Source organism: Pygocentrus nattereri, chromosome 3 (assembly GCF_015220715.1).
Source record: "Pygocentrus nattereri isolate fPygNat1 chromosome 3, fPygNat1.pri, whole genome shotgun sequence".
Taxonomy (NCBI): domain Eukaryota; kingdom Metazoa; phylum Chordata; class Actinopteri; order Characiformes; family Serrasalmidae; genus Pygocentrus; species Pygocentrus nattereri.
The window spans coordinates 30,417,856-30,440,133 of NC_051213.1; the positions used below are offsets into that span (position 1 = coordinate 30,417,856).

The 22,278-nt window shown below is 39.9% G+C and overlaps 1 protein-coding gene across 2 annotated transcripts; it reads right to left on the reverse strand.

The window, feature by feature from the left end:
* Positions 1-35: 35 nt before the first annotated feature.
* On the reverse strand, positions 36-17,675 carry wdr48a (WD repeat domain 48a). Of its 2 annotated transcripts, none has more exons than XM_017712322.2 (19): positions 17,607-17,675; positions 13,192-13,332; positions 12,862-12,937; positions 11,254-11,336; positions 11,017-11,146; positions 9,707-9,795; positions 9,432-9,533; positions 8,975-9,199; positions 8,341-8,415; positions 7,855-7,957; positions 6,643-6,740; positions 6,438-6,545; positions 6,198-6,294; positions 4,800-4,892; positions 4,555-4,660; positions 4,345-4,432; positions 4,067-4,143; positions 3,114-3,303; positions 36-1,409 (listed from the first exon to the last, which is right to left on the reverse strand). In XM_017712322.2, the coding sequence occupies exons 1-19, from the start codon at positions 17,652-17,654 to the stop codon at positions 1,314-1,316; spliced, it is 2,025 nt and encodes a 674-aa protein (XP_017567811.2). In that variant the 5' UTR covers positions 17,655-17,675; the 3' UTR covers positions 36-1,313. The 2 variants fall into 2 exon arrangements, with proteins under 2 accessions (XP_017567811.2, XP_017567810.2); XM_017712321.2 differs by having other exon boundaries at positions 12,862-12,940.
* Between the last annotated feature and the right edge of the window lie 4,603 nt (positions 17,676-22,278).

Consider the following 22,278-nt stretch of genomic DNA (forward strand, 5'->3'; position numbering starts at 1 on the left):
CTGATTACAAAAAACTGCATATTCAGTTTCAAATGTATGCTTGTTTATATATTTTTATTTCTTATCTTGGACTAAAACCAAATATAGAATACATTTCTATAACACTGTGCAAACCTCAGTTATGATTGACACAGTCTGCAAAGCACAATTCGTTTTTGCATAAATAAAAAATGAACTGAGTTTTGCCATCCAGTGATATCCCTTATTGATAATCCTTACTTTGTGTTTGTCTCCAAAGCCCTGTACAGTATATTCTGCCCTCTTGTGGGTGGCTTGGCTGTTAGCAGCAACTGTATAATAAGTGAAACCATAATCTCGACTGAACCTTCACAGTCACTGATTACTACAAATCTGGGACTGAATCCACCCAACCCGTTTTTGACATATTTATCATATTTCACATGAAAAAGCACCTTTTTGAAGATAACATAACTGCTTAAAAAAAGTAAATAAAAACATCCTGATTATCAAGGGAACAACTCAAGTAAAACCGCCTACAAAATAATTACAATCTATGTACAAAATGGTGGCATTAATGAATACAGCACAGCATTAGTGAGAGAGATGCATTACTTTTGGGGCGAGTTAAGATGCTTCACCAAAACCTCAGTACATCTGTATACCTCCAAACCGAAGACATGGGAGTTAGTAAAAGCAGCACTCCTTTACATTCACCAAAATACTTAACAGTTTTAAACCAGGCCCAGATTGTTATCCGTTCATATTGATTTACCTTCTTTTCTTCCTACATGCTACAAGGATTAAGATGTCACTGGAAACAAACATCTCTGGAATGTACAATGGGGGGGGCGCAAATATGTGTGAAATCTGTCACTCACATCACAAAAATGTTTTCTCCAACATGGTGTGTACCAAGACAAACAGTGCACACAAAAAAGTCAAAAATCTAAAAATCTTAGTTACACATGAAACAAACAGCATATTAAATAATAAGCACAAGTTTAAAAAAAAAAAAAAAAAAAAAAAAAAAAAATTATCACACCACCCATTCTGTTTCTTGTCAGCTGGCCATTCACAACAGATGCCCTTATCCACAGACAGTTCTCCTCTTCCTGGTTACCATCCCACAGTCGGTTCACATCTGGTTGATCCAGCGAGCTCTATTTTGAGGAAATGTATGGACTGTGGAGATCTGGTGGGGTCAGAGGAACCTGTAGTGCAGGTGTGTTTTTGTGAGTCAGACTCCAAAAAACGTTACACACAGAACCACTGGGTGCATGAGTTTGGAGGTCCATGATGGTGTTCACAATGGGAAATGTGGACAGATGTGTGTAGGGGCTACACTCATTTCCTCACGTGGACTTCTGCCTGTAGTGAAGTGTTAGATCACCACCACTCTTCCAAATGAAATGCTTTACTGTTCGTAGGTCCATGTTGGGATCCAGAACCTTTGAGAGGAAAAATCATAATTAATGTAAAAGAAATTCATAGTACAGCAAGTACACTATATTTCCAAAAGTATTCGGTCGTCTGCCTTCACACGCATATGAACTTGAGTGATATTAACATCCCATTATTAATCCATAGGGTTTAATATGATGTCGGCCCACCCTTCACAGCTATAACAGCTTCAACTCTTCTGGGATGGCTTTCCACAAGGTTTAGGAGTGTGTTTATGGGAATTTTTGACCATTCTTCCAGAAGCGCAATTGTGAGGTCAGACACTGATGATCGACGAGAAGGCCTGGCTCACAGTCTCCGCTCTAATTCATCCCAAAGGTGTTCTATTGCGGTCAGGACTGAGGTCAGGACTCTGTGAAGGCCAGTCAAGTTCTTCCACACCAAATGTGTTCATACATATCTTTATGGACATTGCTTTGTGGCGCACTGGTTCACAGTCATGTTGGAACAGGAAGGGGTCATCTCCAAACTGTTCCCACAAAGTTGGGAGCATGAAATTGTCCAAAATCTCTTGGTCTGCTGAAGCATTAAGAGTTCCTTTCACTGGACCTAAGGGGCTGAGCCCAACTCCTGAAAAACAACCCCACATCATAATCCCCCCTCCACCAAACTTTACACTTGGCACAATGCAATCAGACATGTACTGCTCTCCTGGCAACCACCAAACCCAGACTCGGCCATCAGATTGCCAGATGGAGAAGCGTGAATCATCATTCCAGAGAACACATCTCCACTGTTCTAGAGTCCTGTGGCGGCGCTTTACACCACTGTATTCGACGCTTTGCATTGCGCTTGGTGATGGAAGGCTTGGGTGCAGCTGCTCGGCCTTGGAAACCCATTCCATTAAGCTCTCTACACTGTTCTTGAGTTAATCTGAAGGCCACATGAAGTTTGGAGGTCTGTACCGATTGACTCTGTTGAAAGTTGGTGACCTCTTCGCACTATGCGCCTCAGCATCCGCTGACCCTGTTCTGTCATTTTACATGGCTGACGACTTCGTGGCCGATTTGCTGTCGCTCCCAATCGCTTCCACTTTGTTATAATACCACTGACAGTTGACTGTGGAATATTTAGTAGTGAGGAAACTTGCTGCACAGGTGGCATCCTATCACAGTACCATTCTGGAATTCACTGAGCTCCTGAGAGTGACCCATTCTTTCACTAATGTTTGTAGAAGCAGTCTGCAGGCCTAGGTGCTTGGTTTTATACACCTGTGGCCATGGAAGTGATTGGAACACCTGTATTCAATGATTTGGATGGGTGACTGAATACTTTTGGAAATATAGCGTAGTTGAAGGAATCCAGCAATAAAGATTCAAGGTTGCAGGGTAAGATTTATAGAGAATAGTGAGGTGATGACAAAGTGGCAAGATGTTAAAAATCAAAACACAAAGCAACCTCCCCCTTCAATTCATCCATGTTAACAGTATTCTTGAAATTCTAACTAGCTTGTGACATGACTGAATTCATTCAGTTCAGTTAGTTCTGAAACATATATGCATGAAAAGTCATTCCAGAAAACCTGAAGTCTTTGGACTGTCTTACACATTTAAGGCCTGTGCTAAACCAGATCTCCACCTAACCCCTGCCTGAAACAAATAAAATCTTGACTTAAGCTGGATTTCTGTTTTTTTAACTTTGAACCTTTTAACTTTGAACTTTGAATTTGTGGTGTTGATGGAGGGCTTTACCTGGTCTTGACAGAGCAGCTCTATCTTTTCCTCTGCTAGTACAGCCATGTCCTCCTCCTCCTTCTGCTCGCTCGGTTTCTCTCCGGCTGAGCCACCTGTCTGAGACTCACTGTCCAGGTTAATGATTTTCTCATAAACATGTTCCATCACCTTCCTCACCTGGAGCATGTCACTTGCTGACAGACGGTCCCTAAACAAACAAACAAACAAAATGGAGCATACCAAAACACCAGTATTATGGCGATTTGCATTCTAGCCCCCCCTGCTGAAGAAAGTTTACACTGCCACATGTGGGCGAGTAACTGAGTGAGTTCCAAACCCACACCTATGTGCATCACAAAATATGAGCATCACAAAAATGAGCCATTTTCTGCCATCATGGAGGACTTGCTCTGGAATGAATTTATAGATGCCTATGGGAAACCATAACACATTCATTTTTCATAACTTTACTTCTCATCCAAACCACAGAGACACCAAGTTGTACAAGGAATGTGTAAAGTTTTTCTCAGATGCTATATCTCACTTCATGAAACCCACAGTAGAGAAACTGGAAAACTTCTGTAGCCTAATGGCTTATCGATGCCCCATAATAATCCACAGTTTTAACAGTAAAAGGAGAAATAAAACATTGCAAATACATTATTTACTACGCTTTTTAAAATGAATTTAGTCCTCTTTAGTTCTGTCAGTTCCCTTGTAAATTGTGCATTGCAACTGTAACTACTGGATAATGGAGATTATTATGCTTCATCAAGAGGAGTATGCTGGTCTTCCTCACAGACTTTTGGTACCAACTGGCTACAAAATACACAGGTTATGACTTCATTCTCTTATTTGCGCATTATGAGTATTAAAAATAGCTACAAGACCAATTCAATCAGTCAGTAAACAGTCATTGCAATTTCATAACCCACACAAACACCAAAGTGGAAGTTCAGTTTGTGACCTACTTCTTTAATGTTTTGGCACCAGATGAAGAGTGAGGCTGGAGGTAGAATGGAATTTTGTTGAATTTGGGCATGTTTTTCTGTATAAAACAAACATCCAGAATAATGGTTATATACTATTACATTTCAAAAACATTTTTATAAAAAATTGTTACAGCTAAATAACAAAATCTTCCTCCATTAATTCATTTTCAGGTGAAAATGGATATATTCACACTTGATCAAACAGCATCAAGACTAGCATTTGAACAGAACTAGCCTTGACAACCCTAAGCACTCACGTCCACTGTGATGTCAATCACCCACTGTGGAACAGTCTCATTGAGCAGCATAGACTCAGTCTCGCCTCCAGAGTCTCGACACAATAATCTGCACACATACGATAGATCGTATAATAAAATATATAATCATATATAATAATGCTACTGCTTCTGGCACTAATTCTTCTTTCTGAAGTATGAATACTAAACCACACATGGTATCATACACACCTGAACAGAGTCCTCCCACCTGCTTCACCAAATATGACAGGAGTGTGGGGTGGAACTTGGAAATAACCATTTCCTTTCTGTATCCTGCTCTCATGCTCCCCATTCACTAAGGCAAGACAGACACATATCGATTAGATAAAACATGATGTTATATGAGGAAACAATCTGAAGACATCCTGCATGTAAACATCAGCAAAAAAGGAAGGTCAGGTCAAGCAGAAGTCTCAGCAATAACAGCCTCTTACCATGGTTCAGCTCCGTTTCTTCATCCATGGGGCTGCTGTGTGTCCTGGGCCAATACTCCAGCAAGGCTTGTAGCAGAAGACCACCAAGATTCACTACAACATGCACAACAAGATTAAAATGCTATGCCATACCAATAATGACACAAACACTACAGCTACATTATTACCCATAAATTATGATGTTAAACACTGTACAGAGAAGTAGCCAGACAGTGTTTTGTTACTTTGTACAAATCCGTACTGGTATAACAAAAGTTTAACTGAGTTGACAAAAATGTGGACTAAACTTAAAAAAAGGTTCAACTATTAACATTAAAGGAGACTGTTAAACTGTAGTACTGAGCCTCAACATAGCAGCATTACATCAACATTGCCTTCCCAAGAGGAAATTATTTTCCCAGCAAAGGTTCAAGTGAGCTATATTCCACAAGCATATTTGATTAAGGATTGTTTGCCATATTCACCATGAAACTAACTGTAGGGATGTAAACAATTAACTAATTAATTAATAGCAGATAAACAACTGTTAAACCAGTGCTACTGGTTAAAAAAAAAGTTCATTGTATTTAATTTACAATAAATAACAGCTCTTATTTGAAAAGATGGATTAATCATTCAAGTGCAGCTAAAAATTGTGGGAGGACACTTTTCAAGAGGATGACAGCACAACTATAGTGATGTACTATATTGAAAGCAAAGATCCATAAGCTTTTAGACAGACAACTATTTTGTCCATATGGGAGGTGTAAGAAAATCATACATGGGTGTACAAAATTATAGAGAAGGACCTAATGATCAACGACAATTGAGACAAAGCTAGTATTGTGTGACAAACACCGTGACAGCTTTAGAATAGAGAATTTTCAGTAGAATATCATTATATATTCAAGTGGGTTAGTCTTTAGTCATGTAAGCACTGTGATCTCTCATATTCATACAGCATTCAGATGCTGTGCGCATCAAGTGTATGTGTACATCAAGTATTTCACAGTGGCTTTAAATGGTGGCTCAGCCATTCAGAACTAGAACTATCAGCTTCTCAACTAAAATTTCAATAAGCTGAGTCCTTGATTTGAGGCTTGCTTGTTTACAGTTAAGCACCGACTAGTGATGGGTAGTTATCGGTCAAAAGAATTTGCCAAAATGTGCACACCTTAACTGATATGCTAACTTTTTCACATCCCAAACATGAAAGTAATCCCTCACTCATATCCACATTCAGATATAGGGATTCAGAGGTCACGGTCAGCAATACCTTGTTACACCTGCAACACAATGGGGTTCCTTGGCCAGGAACATACAGACATAATCAGGTGGATGGTGACTAATGACACATTTACACACGTTTGACCTCTCTGCACTTCTCAAATTACTTTTCACAGATGCTACTGCACTCACACTTTGGGTCTGATCCATCAGGACTTGTGAATCCAGCATCCTTGGCTGAGACCCAAGCAGCAAAGCAGTCACTCTCATCCAGCGTAATAGTCAGCATCTGTCAACCAAAGAAGAGATTTACATGATCAAAAGAGGCAATTAAACTAATGTAACAACCAATAAAGAGATTCAATACTTATGTTTGCATAAAATAACATCAGCATTATTAGACAAAAGTGAAGTGTAACTGATCTGACTCACCCCTGTTTTAAGATCCACTGAGAACCAATTAGGCACGTAGACCATCTTAAACCGTTTCTTGATTTCCTCATCAAACTCCATCTTGCCCAAATCTTCTACTTTACAGGCCTGCACAAAGAGTACTGATGAGTAATCAAGTTACTAGACAACAAATGGATTAAAAAGGGAAGGGAAAAAAATAGCTAACAAAAAAAAAAGTTCATACCTTGAGTACATCCCAGTATGCTATATTGTTGTTAGTGTCTTTGGTGAGTATGTGCCTCTTGTCATTGAGAATGTGACACTGAATTATACTGGCTCCACCTAGAGAACACATAAAGGCATTGAAAGTGTGAACTACAATAATTATAATGCAAGCATGTGCATGTTATCATGCTTTACAATATCACAGAGGGCTACAGTATATATATACGACTCTTTAACCAATGATTTGAAATAGATCAAGTGAAATAATTTTTGGTCTAATGCAGGCCAGTCTAAAATAACATCACATCAAGAGTTCATCAGTTTATTTCTATAAAAATGCAGGGCAACCCATGTAGTAATAAAATTTACAATTTGGTATTTAATCCATATCCTACAGTCCTAGTCCAAAACAATATTGTTATTAATAATACAAATATTAATAATATTCAATTTTATAGTATGTTTAAAAAATATTTTAGTGGTATTCATTTAGTGTTTTGAGTGAACTGAGGTTTTTAATGGTTGTAATCAAAAGTCCAGCAAAAAATAACAATTATAATGACCAACACAAGAGAATATAAAGGCAAGAAACAATGGTATCACTTGTGTTGAGTAATGGCAGAAGATGAATATCATGAAGATAAAAACATGCCATTTGGGCTAGTGACTTCACATGGGTCCCAAAAGGTGATGTCTAGCAACTAGCTCATTTGCACACCATCTGTCAGTAGCATAATTGGACATTCTACAGATGAGTTTTTTGGGTACTACTAAGAGTTTTTTTTTTTCCTTTTAAGGACACTGATGCCTTGTGTCACTCAAAACATCTTTCACTTCAGGATTTAAAAACTATCTTTTAAAAAACACATCATGCCATGATTAAGAAGCCCACGACCTAAAAGTGGAGGTTCTCAACTCCATTGCTGGCATCACCTGGTAAAAGAAGCCAAATGAGGTGCCAACAAACCATGGTGGACTCTGGGTCTCCAGGACTGGAATTGGGTGTACATTCTCCAATTAATCAACTTCAATACCTTAGACAGTTCAACAGCTTGGGCTGATGCGTTACATGTTCCTAATGCCTTCACTAAAACACTAAATCAACTTTGAATATTAGATCAAACACTAAATAAGAGCTGACCATATCAGCGGACTCAGTGCCAGCGTCAGTATTTAACCATGAATCACTAAAGATCAGAAATGCATAGTGCACCTCTTGGGAAATGCTTACCTTTAATGACTTGGTCTGGTTGCGTGCACAGTGGTGTCAGAGGAGTGCTGCAGTCATTGTCATAGTCACCAGATGTTCGGAAATTGTGGATGCCCTTTAGAGACTGCAGGGTAATGGAATGGAATAGATTTAATGGAAGCTGAGACTGAAAAATGTTAATCAGATCTTAGAAGTACATTATGCTGAGTATCAAGCTTTTGGCATCCAAGTTCAGAAACTTAACAGGATGCCAGAAAACTGCAAATTATTACTGTTAGTATTTAGTGCCAGATAATTAGAGAGACTTGAGCTTATTAAATATAGTCCAGTTACTGTGCACAAGGTAACATGGTGCAGTAGTGATAACATTCAAATCAGTAGCATTTTGAAAATAAAAGGTAAAAGAATCATTATAGCTTAGCTGGTTAAGTCTATACGATACGTCAGGGAACAGCTGGGGCAGGTGGCCGCTCTGATAACGTCACTGTGGAAAGCAGCTGTGCTCACCCATTTGTTAACGGTGGACTTTGTAGTGGACACCCAGATGGCTGACGGTGGGTCCGCTGACCTGTCCAGTTCCATCTGTCCAAGGCCAAACATGCATTCAGCAATTTTACTTTCTTTCCACTCAGGTACTGTTCTTCAAACAACCCTCTAATCAGTTTTCTCACCACAGCTGTTTTCTACTGCCTTACTAACTGGTTTCTTTCATTTTGGTTGTTAATTTACTATTAAGAAGCTCTCTTAAAACCACTGGAGTGCACTGACAAAAAGTAGTTTAATGGACTTTTTCTGAACAATACTGATGTGTAATGATCCGGTAGATTTGGACATCATAAACAAAGATAGCTGCATCAAACTGAACCTCCTCAAAAAGTACAATGTCTGTACTAGGGCCAACTGGTACAAGAACTATGACTTTGATACTGATTTTAAGGAGATAAAAATTCAAATAACTGATAAAAAGCCATCAACATAATTGTATATGGCCAAAACTGAAACAGAATTTTTAACAACTTTATAAATGTCATGGTGTCAGTTGACAATAGCAAACCATCAAATCATCATTTCTTAACTGTCCCAGATATTAAACTCAAACAGAGGAAAGTCTTACATTTTCCAGTGTTACACTCTTTCTTACCTTGAGGACGGGAGCCTTCTCTTCACAAATAAGAACACGTATGTCTGGATTGCGCAGATCTGTGCAGTAAATTTTGCGGTCCCGGCCTCCAGAATAGACATGTGTGAAGGCTTCATTAACCTGCAGAGCCCAGACACCTTCATCGTGGACACGGTATGTGGCTATGCACCTCTGCTGGCCGAGTGACCACAGCCGAATAGTCCCATCTGAACTGCCTGACAGACACTAAACAGAAGAGGGGAACGCATAGCATAATAGTTGAATTTAAGTACTGTAAATATGATCGGTTTTATTATATTTTAACACATTTCAATGCACTGCGAAAACAGAATCTCTTTAGGAGACATAAACCCTGAAAGATATCATTCCTGCAAATTGCTTCTTGAAGCTGCTTTTGCAGTGTTGTACTACTGTATCTACACAAATTCCAATTAAATAATAAACCATCATGTCTTACCTGGGTACCATCTCTGTTGAGTAGTAATGATTTGACATTGTCTGTGTGTCCTTTCAGCTTCATAAGTTTGGCACAGGTACGTGGGTCCCACACTCTTAACACCTGGGACATTTATAAAAAAAAAATAAAAAAAAAAAATAAAAAAAAAACATACATGACCTAATGGAACTAATGCTCACATAAACATGAATTATTGAATGACTTATTGTGTTCACAACAATGAATTAAATTTTCAAGTTGAACTTTTTTTAAAGAGAAGGACAACAGTTGCAAACCTTCTCAGTGGATCCAGATACTATTACTGTGCCCATCTGATTCATAGCCAGACTGTAGATCGAATCTTTGTTCCCACTAAGAGAAGATGCTACAGGATAAGAAGAAGCAATAGTTAAAGCCACAGTTCTGTGCAAAAGTCAGAGACCACCCTTCATTATTTTTTTTTAATTTTCAGTCAAAATGGCCAGTAAGTACAAACTATTCATTTGTAGAAGATATTTCAGAGGAAATTAGATAGTAATCCAACTAAGTAATCCAAAAAAGAGAAAGAAAATCTAACAGAGAAGAAGAAGAAGAAGAAGAAGAAGAAGAACTGCAAGACCACTGGTCACCTCCAGATAGACAGTACTCAGAGAGTGTTCTTTGATAAAATCAAGCTCTACTGTGGCTTGACATCTGAAAAAAAAATCCAGTATTTCTGTCCATCCTTTCACTGTGAGAAGACGACTCAACAGTATGAGTCTGAAAGCATGTGTAGATGTCAGGAAGCCATTATGACGAAAAAAGAAACAGACAGCAAAAGAAGCTGCTGGTGTTCTCAAAACAGTGAATTGACCTGACCTCAACATCACTGAATGTGTTTGGGATTACATGGAGTGTGAGAAGCAGAAAATTCAAACTTTTAAGCCTGAACTTTGTAGGTACGGAAAAATATGCCTGCAGATTTCTCTTTAAAAAATGTACACCAAGTCTAACAAAAATGGAAGCTCTTACTAATCTTTATATTATATATTTGGGTGTTGAGATGTGTGTGTAATTTTCTGTCAAATATTTGCTTTCTGCTTTTTTTCCTGAAAAATAAAAAAATTGCATTTAATGTATATTTTCACTGAAAAATAAAGAAATGAAGTGTGGCCTCTGACTTTTGCAAAGCAAGCTATAAGCATCAATGATAATATTCTGTTACGGTAGAGGAGACACAAAATTAGTCATTTTAGTAGTTTTACTTCAGTGCACCATAACATTTAATATAAAGATCAAACAAGCTTCTTTCTACACTGAACTCTTCAGAGGAATGCTACAAGGGCTCTGAGTCCAGGGACTGTATCAGACCAATTCATATTACAACACTGAAAACGGGAAGAACAATGAACACAAATCTTATGCAATCACAATAGACAGCTTTGACTGACATTAACAGGTAGATTTCAGTTAGAAGAAGGAACACGTGTGCAACTGAGGATGAGATCAAAATGAATGAAAGTACAAGTGTTTACTTAAACTAGGTCTCTCACTATGGATACATTAGCACTATTATGACAACTCTGAAGTGCTTCAATTGTAAAACTACTAAGTGGACAGTACTTACTAGTGACAGTATTATTGGAGGCAGTCAGTGCCGTCAGGGTGTTCACATCCCACAAGAAGATCTGTCTGTCCAGACCCGCTGAGGCCACCAACTCTTTGTCTTTAGCATACGCTAAGGCTTTAACATAATCCTATGAGAGGAAAATAACATCACTACACAAAGGTGTGTATAAGGTATACAAAAACAAATATAAGGTATGTGCAACAAATCCTTCAGGAAATGTTTCAGTGTAAATACCTTGTGCGTTCGCAATGTCGACATACAAAATCCCTTGTGTGCATTCCAGACTTTCACTGTGGTGTCTGATGAAGCAGAGATCACTGCAAAATAAGTAGAATGACAATAGACTTACATTATTTCTCTAAATGGCTAAGAAATGTAGCCTTTCTGTTTTGTTGGGACACATGATGATATAGAATCATATTGTTCTGACAGAAATGTGCTTAAGAATTGATTTAAGTGATATTTCGCTCTGAAAGAGCAGAAGGTATGGACACTGGCCAACTGTGCTAAAATGTCTGTTTTATTAATCTTACTGCATATGTAATCCTCTCCAAATGAGTGGTATATTTTTCTCTGTAATGCAAATCCACATAGATTTAGCACCAGTTTTTGCATTCTATAAATGTTCATATTTTAGCATCAGCACATATGTACATGAAAAATAACAGATGCTGGCTCACAATTCCCATAAACAGTACACCTCTCAATTCCACAGTACAAGATTTGGTTTGTAAGGATGAAATACAGATTTGTTCATACAGCAGGTAAGTGTCCCAAACCCGATCTTTTTCTTCCTATGTGACACAAACGTGTTATCTGTGTGGCTGTGTAAACAGCAGAAAATGCACAGAGTCTGACATGTTCAACTCCCATCTGGGACACTTTCATATGTGCTACTGAAATCCATGACTCAGTCTGAACTGCCAGATCAGAATTCATGAGACTTTTATGTCAATGGAACCTGAAATTTGTCATCATTTTGTGTTGCTGAGACCTCAAAACATTTTGGATAATGTTTCTGTATAATCAAAATGAGAAGACACTTATCCAAACTGCTGTGTTCAAAGAGAATTCGTAAGAAACCGCCTATCATGGCCATAGGAGACCAGGGCTGCAGTTTCAATGGAAAGGTCTGAGAGCGAAGTATAAAGAAAGCAAGTACGCAAAACAAAGAAGTGTCTGTGGCTGAATAACGTGCCATTTTTACACAGCGTGCTCAAATGCATTCTGGGTGATGAGCCAGACTGTCAGTCACTGGAACTGCCTATGAGCTCCTGAAGATAAAACAGACACCTCCGGGAGTGACTGTTACTGTTGACTCCATTGTTTTCTACTGGATGAGCGTGCCACGGGAAGCACTGCTCTTTTGCACATGCGAGTTAGGTTAGGAGTGTGTTCTGTTTAGATTCATGTCAGATACAGGTGACATTTAAAAGATATTGTGAACTATAGCTTTTAAATGTGATCTGCATCTGACAAAATAAAAAAATCAGATTTGGGCCACGTTTAACTGCTGTGTGAGAATGTACAACAAGTGACAGCCTCAAATGAAAGAGGTTTCATGAGTATCACTGCAGTACAAAAAACTACAGTCTTCTCAAAACGATGTGGGGCTTTTTAAGTGTGTTCACTCATGCTCTGTACATTGAAGTGCTCATACAGTAAATGTATACATTGCTCAGGTACCATCAAATCAGTCTGTTTGTATCTGAGTGTGAAGTTCACTGATATCTTATGTGTAAAAGTCAAAATTTGATCACAAAAAAGTGATGTTAATACTCGGACCTACAAATACTTTACCAGGAATGCGTAAAACAGCTACGGCTTGAAAATCATACTCACAAGTTTTTCCATTGCAGCAGAGGACAATGTCATTGACCCAGTCTGTGTGATGTTCCATTGATGCTATGTATGGGTCCTGCTGCAAACGAGAAGCACAACAGCTGTAACATGAGTTTACACGCTAACTGTACGCGTAATAGCCCATTTCTACACAACATTACACAATCACATTTAGCAACGGTGTGTTTTCATTACAGTGAATTACAACCCAAATCAAACCCTTCCACGGTCAATCCTTACATGCGTCTTAGATCAGTTGCCCATTTCATGTTCATGCAGATAGCAGTGTTGCAGAATGACTGACTAGCTCATTGCCTGACTGATTGATACCTTGTGCTGGTTGACACTCCATATCCTGATGATGGAATCTCGACCAGCCGTGAAGAGCCGGTTAAGGGCTGGGTCCAGCTGTAGTGCATTAACTCCATTACGATTGTACTTCTCCACTTCATCTCTGATCACATACGATACCTGGATCACATGGACAATAAGACATCAAACAGTGTTTGAAAGCAAGTGGGTTTATTTTAGGTAGGTTCCAATTCTGCTTTCTTTACAGGCATTTTTTTTTTGCAAGCAACAGGTAACAAAGACATAGCAATGTTTATTTACTCTCCACCCATAGTTTTCACTCTGATGACTGAATGAAAGTGCTGATATGAAGCACATTTGCTGGTGGCTGGGCCTAAGCAATGTAAAACAAGATTTTGGCTGGCTCATTATTTCTGTCATGAAATTACACAAATTAAACAATTGGGCATGCCAAAATTATTTTCCATCCTTTTCTGCCGTCAAAGCACCTTGGATGAGTCAAAAAAATAAATCCAGCAGCAGCACTGTAGTTCTCAAATCAGCACACCTGGCACTCACCACAGGGCACTTCAAAGGCCCTTATATGTTTTATTTCTATTTGACATACAAAAACGCTAGTATGTGTCACCTCTAGGACGTTTGTACTTTGGAATGCGTGTTTTCAAAGCATTATGAGAGTTTAACAACAGGCAAAACCACAAGTTACAATGATGGAAAAATCTAATTATTTCATGTCTCAAAGTGAACAGTTTTGCAAATCATGAGAGAATAAGAAAAACATCCAACAAGAACAGATAGATCCATAACAGTAGCGTTATTAAAACTGGTGACCTTGCCCCTATGAACCAGCCCCAATAAAAACTGTACACCCTTCACTTCACGGTTGTGGAATTTATGACAGAGCTGCTCTTAGCTAACCACTCACGTCCAATTCCACCACACAAAGTCAAATAAGCTGGGGCAATAAGTACAAAATGTGGATCTCTGATCAAAGGGAAAAAGTAGCCTCATATGATCTGATGAGTTAACTTGCAAGAGCTGTGAGATTATTTTTACAGGGCAAAGTAGACCCTATGAGGTCTTCCCTGCTTCCCTCAATATTCTCATGGTCCAAGATGGTAATGAACCCACCCACATTGATAAACTCAAGCATGATTACAGAAACACTAGAATAAAGTGAAAACCTTCTTCCAAACTGCACAGCCTAATCTTGATGGGGTGTGGTTTAGAGGACCACGCATATGCTATTGCTGCTATCGGATCAAAACCTCAGATCTCCAAAATAATACATTTTCAATCTCCTCTGTTATGTTTACGTATTAAGTGCTTGGATTAATGCATAAAAAGGGGACACACACATACATATATATATATATATATATAAATATATATATATATAATCTCATCAGGTGGATATGTGAGTTTGGTGTGGAAGAACTTGACTGCTGTCAGTCCTGATCTCAACCCGACCTTTGGGATGAATTAGAGTGGAGACTGTGAGCCAGGCATTCTTGTCCTGTCCTCACAAATGTGCTTCTGGAAGAATGGTCAAACATTCCCATAAACACTACTAAACTTTGTGGAAAGCCTTCCCAGATGAGTTGAAGCTGTTATAGCTGCAAAGGGTGGGCCAACATCATATTAAACCCTATGGATTAAGAATGGGATGTCACTCAAGTTCATATGCGTGTGAAAGAAAACAAGTGAATACTTTTGGAAACATAGTGTATGCCTGTGTGTGTGTGTATACATAGCATACATTTTATCAGCTCCACTTACTACATTTTGCATTTTGTAGTTCTACAATTACAGGCGGTACATACAGTGAGTCCAAGAAGTATTTGATCCCTTGCTGATTTTCTTTGTTTGCCCACTAATAAAGACACTATCCTTCTACACTTTTAATGGTAGATATATTCTAACATGGAGAGACAGAATATCAAGACAAAAATCCAGAATATAATTTTAAAGAATATATTTTAATTAATTTGTATTTCAATGAGGAAAATAAGTATTTGATCCCTCTTGCCAAACACACTCAATACTTAGTGGCAAAGCCTTTGTTTGCAAGCACAGCGGTGAGACGTTTGTTGTAGTTAACCACAAGTTTAGCACACACACCAGGGGGAATTTTGGCCCACTCTTCTTTGCAGATCCTCTCGAAATCACGAAGGTTGGTGGGCTGTCGCTTGGCAACTCTGACCTTCAGCTCCCTCCATAGATTTTCGATCGGATTAAGGTCTGGCGACTGGCTGGGCCACTCCATGACCTTAATGTGATTTTTCTTGAGCCAATCCTTTGTTGCCTTTGCTGTATGTTTAGGGTCGTTATCATGTTGGAAGACCCAACCACGGCCCATTTTCAGATCCCTGGCAGAGGGGAGGAGGTTGTCCCTCAGGATTGTGCGGTACATGGCTCCATCCATCTTCCCAGTGATGCGGTGAAGTAGCCCTGTACCCTTGGCAGAGAAACACCCCCAAAACATTATGCTTCCACCTCCATGCTTGACGGTGGGCACAGTGTTCTTGGGGTCATAGGCAGCATTTTTCTTCCTCCACACATGGTGGGTGGAGTTGAGGCCAAAAAGTTCAATTTTGGTCTCGTCTGACCACAAAACCTTCTCCCAATAACTTGGTTCATCTTTCAAATGATCATTGGCATACTTGAGGCGCGCCTCCACATGTGCTCCCTTCAGCAGGGGTACCTTTCGGGCACTGCAGGATGTGAATCCATTGTTGCGCAAAGTGTTGCCAATTGTTTCCTTGCAAACTGTGGTCCCAGCTGCCTTCAGGTCATTTGCTAACTCCTGCCGAGTGGTTGCAGGACGATTTCTGACCGTTCTCAGCATCATTGCCACCCCACGAGGCGAAATCTTCTTTGGAGCACCGGGCCGAGGTCTGTTGATTGTCATGTTATACTCTTTAAACTTTCTGATAATTGCACCAATAGTTGTTACTTTCACATCCAACACCTTACTAATCTTTTTGTAGCCCATTCCAGCTTTGTGAAGGTCAACAATTCTGACTCTGAGGTCCTGTGACAGCTCTTTGGTTTTACCCATGTTGGAGACTTGAAATCTGTGTGATCTGTCTGATTCTGTGGACAGGTGTTTTTCACACAAGTGATTAGTGAGAACAGGTGGCTTCAGGTCAGGTAACAAGTTGATTGGGAGTGTCTAACTGGTCTGTAAAAGCCAGAACTGCTAATGAATACTAAGGGATCAAATACTTATTTCACTCCATGAAATACAAATCAATTAATATATATTCCTTAGATTTATTTTCTGGATTTTCTTTTTAATATTCTGTCTCTCCATGTAAGAATACATCTACCATTAAAAGTATAGAATGATCATGTCTTTATTAGTGGGCCAACGAAGAAAATCAGCAAGGGATCAAATACTTCTTGGACTCACTGTACTTTGTTAGCCCCCTTTTACCCTGTTCTTCAGTGGTCAGGTGCCCCACGGACCCTCACAGAGCAGGTAATATTTGGGTGGTGGATCATTCTCAGCACTGCAGTAACACCCTTTCTTACGCATTAATCCGAGCACCGGCCATAACGAGTGAAAATACCACAGTGAAGCCCCAGCTACTAATGCAGGTCACCTTCAGTCTAACAGGTGAAAACTGGTGTAAAAAGCTCTCATGAGATCCTCTGAATAAAAAAAAAAAAAAACACAAATGCAAAGTGTCTGTTCACTGCCAAGTATGAAGAGGCAGTCTGTACAGAAAACCTAACACTGGACAGCCACGCAGTTGCACCGTCCCCCTCGTTCCCTGCCCGTTCGCTGAATTAGCGGAGTTCTGCTCCGCGTCGTGCTCTTCTCAGCCTTCCTCTTGCTCTAAAGCCAAACAGGAGGAAAACGAACCATCCGAGTGAAGTTTAACACACTGCACAAGCAGCAGCAGCATACTGCTGTTAAAACGGCAGAACGAGAAATCATTAAAAAAAAAGAAAGACAATCACTCATAACGCAACGTACAGTAGCATGAAGGTTACACCACCCGGAGAGCAGCCTGAGACGAGCCGAGGTGGGTGGGGGCGTGGAGGAGGCGCTGGAGCTCACCAGCCTCACCAGCCAAGCCCAGCCCAGCCCAGCCCAGCCGGACACACATGACATTACAGCATAACTCCACAGCACTGCCACCGCAGTCAGCGACACATATGTCCCCTCCACACACCATCACAGTAAAGGCTGCCGTTTCAGACGCAGTGAGGTCGCCGGAGCACCCAGCGCCAGTCGCGCTAGCCCGTTAGCTCAGTGAGCTAAACGCCTGAGCAGTGGCTCAGCGCTCTGCTCTCCACACACACAGGGCTTTAATCACACATGCGAGACGGACACAGAGGCTGCACAGAGAGGCGGGTGGGCGCACCTCGCCGGCGGCCGCTCTGTGTGAGGGAGAGCGGGGGGAGAGAGAGAGTAAATGTACCTGCACTTTTCTCCGCCCAGCTGCGTTCTGCCTGTGATGGGTCGCCATCTTACATGTTGACAGCGTGACGTCACGTCCGTGCAGCGGAAAAAGAGCGGGCACGATCCGATCAGGGGGCAATTCATTTAGCCCGGGTTAGCTTCAGACCCTCACATGTTTCACATTCATCTGGCCTGTGTGAGACTGCTCAGGGGCAGTTGTTTTAGTTCTTAATTCACCTTTATTTGCCTTAGATTATGAGTGGGTAATTTATTGGGCACGGTTTATCTTTAGGCATATTTGTGTTACATGCAGATGCCCTGTTTGTGTCTGTTCAGGAAGCTAGCTCGGCATAGTTCACCTTTTTTTTGGTTACATCTACTTGTTTACAATAATTTACCCTGTTTAAGTCAGGGGGCGAGTCACTTAGCATGGATTAACTTCATACACATCGGCCTATATACTTTATATTTTACTATGATTTAGTTTTGAGCTACCATCAAACTTGCCTTGTGGTTTTCTAAATGGCAGAATACTTCAGAAAACTATTAGAAGTTGGCAAAAATGTGTTTTTGTTTGCGTTTTTTTTAAATAGACAGAAAAAGCACCTTTAAAATTTGGCTGAATGTGACAACTTAAAACAACAAAATTAATTAAAATGTGTACAGTTCTAAATGCCATTTAATACAACAGGAATATAATTTGGCAGCCTTTAACAAACTGCTCCACTGAATGACAGCACAGTTTACTAGAGGCTATCAAGAAATGTAGATTATACATTATGTAGCAATGGCAAAGAAGAACATTGTGTTTTCCTACCACTAGTTAAGACCACCCTCCTTGGACATAATTACTGCAATTAACAACTAACACTACACCAGGGAGGGTGGTGCATCCCAAGAGCCACTTTGAATGGCCACACCCACTAAGGTTCCCCTAAAACTCTACACACTGCGCATCACTCACACTTCTGAGATATCAGCTCTTCCCACACGTGGTACAACATTTCATCGTGCATCTGGAAGTTGTGCCAGCCAGTATAAAGGACCTTAGCAATGGTCCTGTGTGGCATCACAACTCAGTTTCTGGCCCACCTGGAGCCACATGCATGCTCAAGAGAGCTCTGCGTCCTCTTCCTGGGCGCGGTGGAACTCACAGCTTACAGGATCAAGTCTGCTGGGTGGAGACTTGAGTCAGATGATCACTGCTTGTGATCACTGCTTGTAAGCCAGATATCTCTCAGTGGGTGGTTGACAAATTGACAATCTGGACTGGGCTGCCAAGCCTTGCCATGTTGTTTCCTTCACCATCTTCCCCAGTCAGCCAACTTACTCTCTGCTAGCTGTATCCATCCAGGAGGGGGCAAGCACTGTGTTCAATACACCCTTCTTCCTCACCACTCCATAAGTCTTCCTCGCTACCTGCCTTGGAGTACATTGATATGCTGCTCAACTTCTTTCAGTTTGCCAGCTGTTTCCCACTTCTGACACCAGTGGTGCAGAAGAAGACATGTAAAACACTGCATGTTCAGACAAATGCTCTTTTATTTAATAGGCACTTCAACGATGAGCCACACAAGGAGGGAGTAATGGACATGACATTCAAGAAGGGTAGATACTTCCAACCACTAGTTAACTGCAAAGCCCATCCTCATTGGACATAATTACTCCAATAAACACAACTGCCACTAAACCCACAACAACAAGTTTGGTTTTTGTGTGGCACATCTCAAGAGTCACTTTGCATGGCCACATATCATAAGCTTCCCCTGGCAGTGCAGCCGTGCCAGACAGCATAATGTGATATTGCATAAGTGCTTTTTGTGCTTCTGTCTCTCAAGGATAAGAAAGGACCACATGGAGTGAAGAGAAAAAAAATGACATAGATGAAAAGCAAATTGCAAAGGAGAACATAACAGATTCCCCAATGTCATATTATTTGCCATTTAAAAATGACTTCATCCTTATAGACCTTATAGCCTTTCAGAGACACAAAATATCCTGAATTCAAATTGATTCCACAACTGAAAAATGAACAAGATTTTAATTAATGTCAGTTACAGTGCCATCTATTGGCACCATCAAAGATCCATCAAAATGTGCTCTGCCGCTAAATGCTCTTGAAATAAATTATTGGCCTATTATACAGGCTTGAAATGCAATACATTTTGTTGGAAATTTACAGTTTCCATTATGTCAGTATATCTTATTAATGAGACTATTCTGAAGATGTGGTGGCTTTGCATATTACAGCTTGTACATTCAGCTTTAAGGCAAAAAAATAATGAAGACTAACATTCAGAATAACATAATTAGGGCTGTTTGAAGTACTGCAGGGGTTCTTGTTGCCTACATTTCATCACAAGCATGATGTATTTCAGTAACCTAGTTTGTTTTAGTATGATTAAAACTGGTAAAGTTTTAATCATAAGGCAAATATGCTCTATAAAACAAAGAGGTGATACTTCATAGGCAAACATAGCAAGACTTCCCTGGTATTGTTTAAAACTGTTGTTATGGCAATATAGAAGTAGTTCTCGAAACTCTGTTGACCAATTCATGGTAAAATGCAAGCCATCTGCAAAAATCTGAAACTATAATCAGAGACTGATCTCAGCCACTTTGCGACATCCTGCAGCTCACACTAAATCAAAAATATGTGACGACCATTTCTCTGAGGTATGTGTTTCTCCACTGCCACTTATCATGGCTGCTATAACAAAACTTTAAAAGAAAAGGGAAAAAAGTTCCCTGACAGAAGAAGCCTTATAGGGAACTTTCTTCATAATTCAACTGCTGAGATGTATACAAAGTCTTTTGATTTGAAAAGGTGCTTTGTAAAAAGACTTACTGACAACAATGCTTATAGGAACCATGGGTCAATACAAATATTCCATTTTATTTACTATCCAAAACAAACCTACGCACGCCTTCAGTTCAGTATATGTGATGCTGATAATGAATAAATAGTGGTAAATCCAAGAAAAAGTTTCATTTGGGACTATTTGGCTCATAACACCCTGCTTGTACTTCTCCATTATGAATGTACTTTTAAAAAACACATTTAAGATCAAAACTTTAACTCAACTGTCTCATATCAGGCAGCATACTTGTAGGTTTTTCATATGTTGGGGACCTTTTAGAGGCATTAAATGCTTCAGATATCTGGTTTCTATCACTACCACTTTTACCACAATTCTGACATGTGAAGTTTTTTAATGACATATATGTTGTAACAATTTAAACTCCTAAATTACCTGAGATTATCAGGATATCAGTGGTCTGTAATCCTTGTTTAAGTAGTTTAAAATCATTAAGAGTAGGACCAGAATTAAAAATGTAAACCTTGCTGGAGGGTTAATCTAGAATTCAGTTTTTTTAAATGATTGATTTTATGCAACGGAGAATTAGGCAGCTAGGGTACTTATTTGTAGCCTGGAACCTACTTTCATACGGCCTTCCTCTTCTATTTTTGAATCTCTCTCCCTTGTTCTGGTATACAGAAGTTGGTGTAAAAAAAAGGTAGTGCCCAGTCCTGCTCCTGGAGATCTACTGCCCTATATAGTTCAATTCCTCCCCTAATAAACACTGCTTGAAAAAATATATTCACATGCTTAGATGCTCGTGTCTCCTGAACTGTTTAATTAGATGAGGCGGGTGTGTTAGATGTGGGTCGGTACTAATTTCTGCAGGGAGGCAGATCTTCTGGGCTGGACACAAACGCCCTGATTTCTAGGTTCTCATCCCACTCTTAAAGGGGAATTCCACTGATTTTTAAAAACAAATCTGCATAATGAAATTGTTCAAATGTAAACACAGTCATTGGGTCTCACCAACTGTTTCACCAACCATTCTTAATAAACAGTTTCTTCTGAAAATCCATTTACACGGTTTTTACGAAGATTCGCCAATATTTTCAGATTTGGAATTTGCTCTGAAGAACAGAATCAGCACACATTCAAGAGAACAGACGTGCGAATAATTCTGCAGCTTAAGAACACCCTACATCAATCTGACATAGACTTCCTCAAGAACAAATTTAAGAAAAAAACTTAGTAAGATATTGATGAATGAGGCCTACTGAGAGTAGTTTGATGTGAAATGCTCCATCCACTAAAATCAGAATTGGTCACAGCAGTGGTGATAGGAACCAGATGTTCAAAGCGTTTAATGCTTCACACAGAAAGCTATTACAGTAAACGGTCACAAATATGTTTCCTAAAGCTGGGGTAATGTTTTTGGTAAGGTTTTGGCCTAAAACCTACTTTCTCAAAAGCATTCATGGCAGAGTGATTCATAGGCCTTTGTAAGGAAAGATAGTACCCAAAGAAAACTTATTTTTCTGGTTTACTACTAATTTACTGTTATAAGTGTTGCATGTTGTCATGACCCACTACTGCCTGGTGCTGACCTCTAGAAGCCTGTGAGGCGTGGCAATGCCAGGAGGATCAGGGGATCTCTGGAAAGGGGGCTACTTGCGTTGTTTATGTTGCTCATTGATTTCAGGTATGGGTATGTGTTTACTGTGTTATTCTGGGTTGGGGGATGTGGGTTGTTAGCGTGTTTTGTGTGTGTGTGAGGGAGTGGTGACTGTAAGGGTGAAGCGTATAGCTGGTGGTGGCCTTCCCATGTGTGCAGTGCTTTGAATATTCTTTTCTGCCCTGGTGTATAATAAAGAACACTTTCTGTGGTGG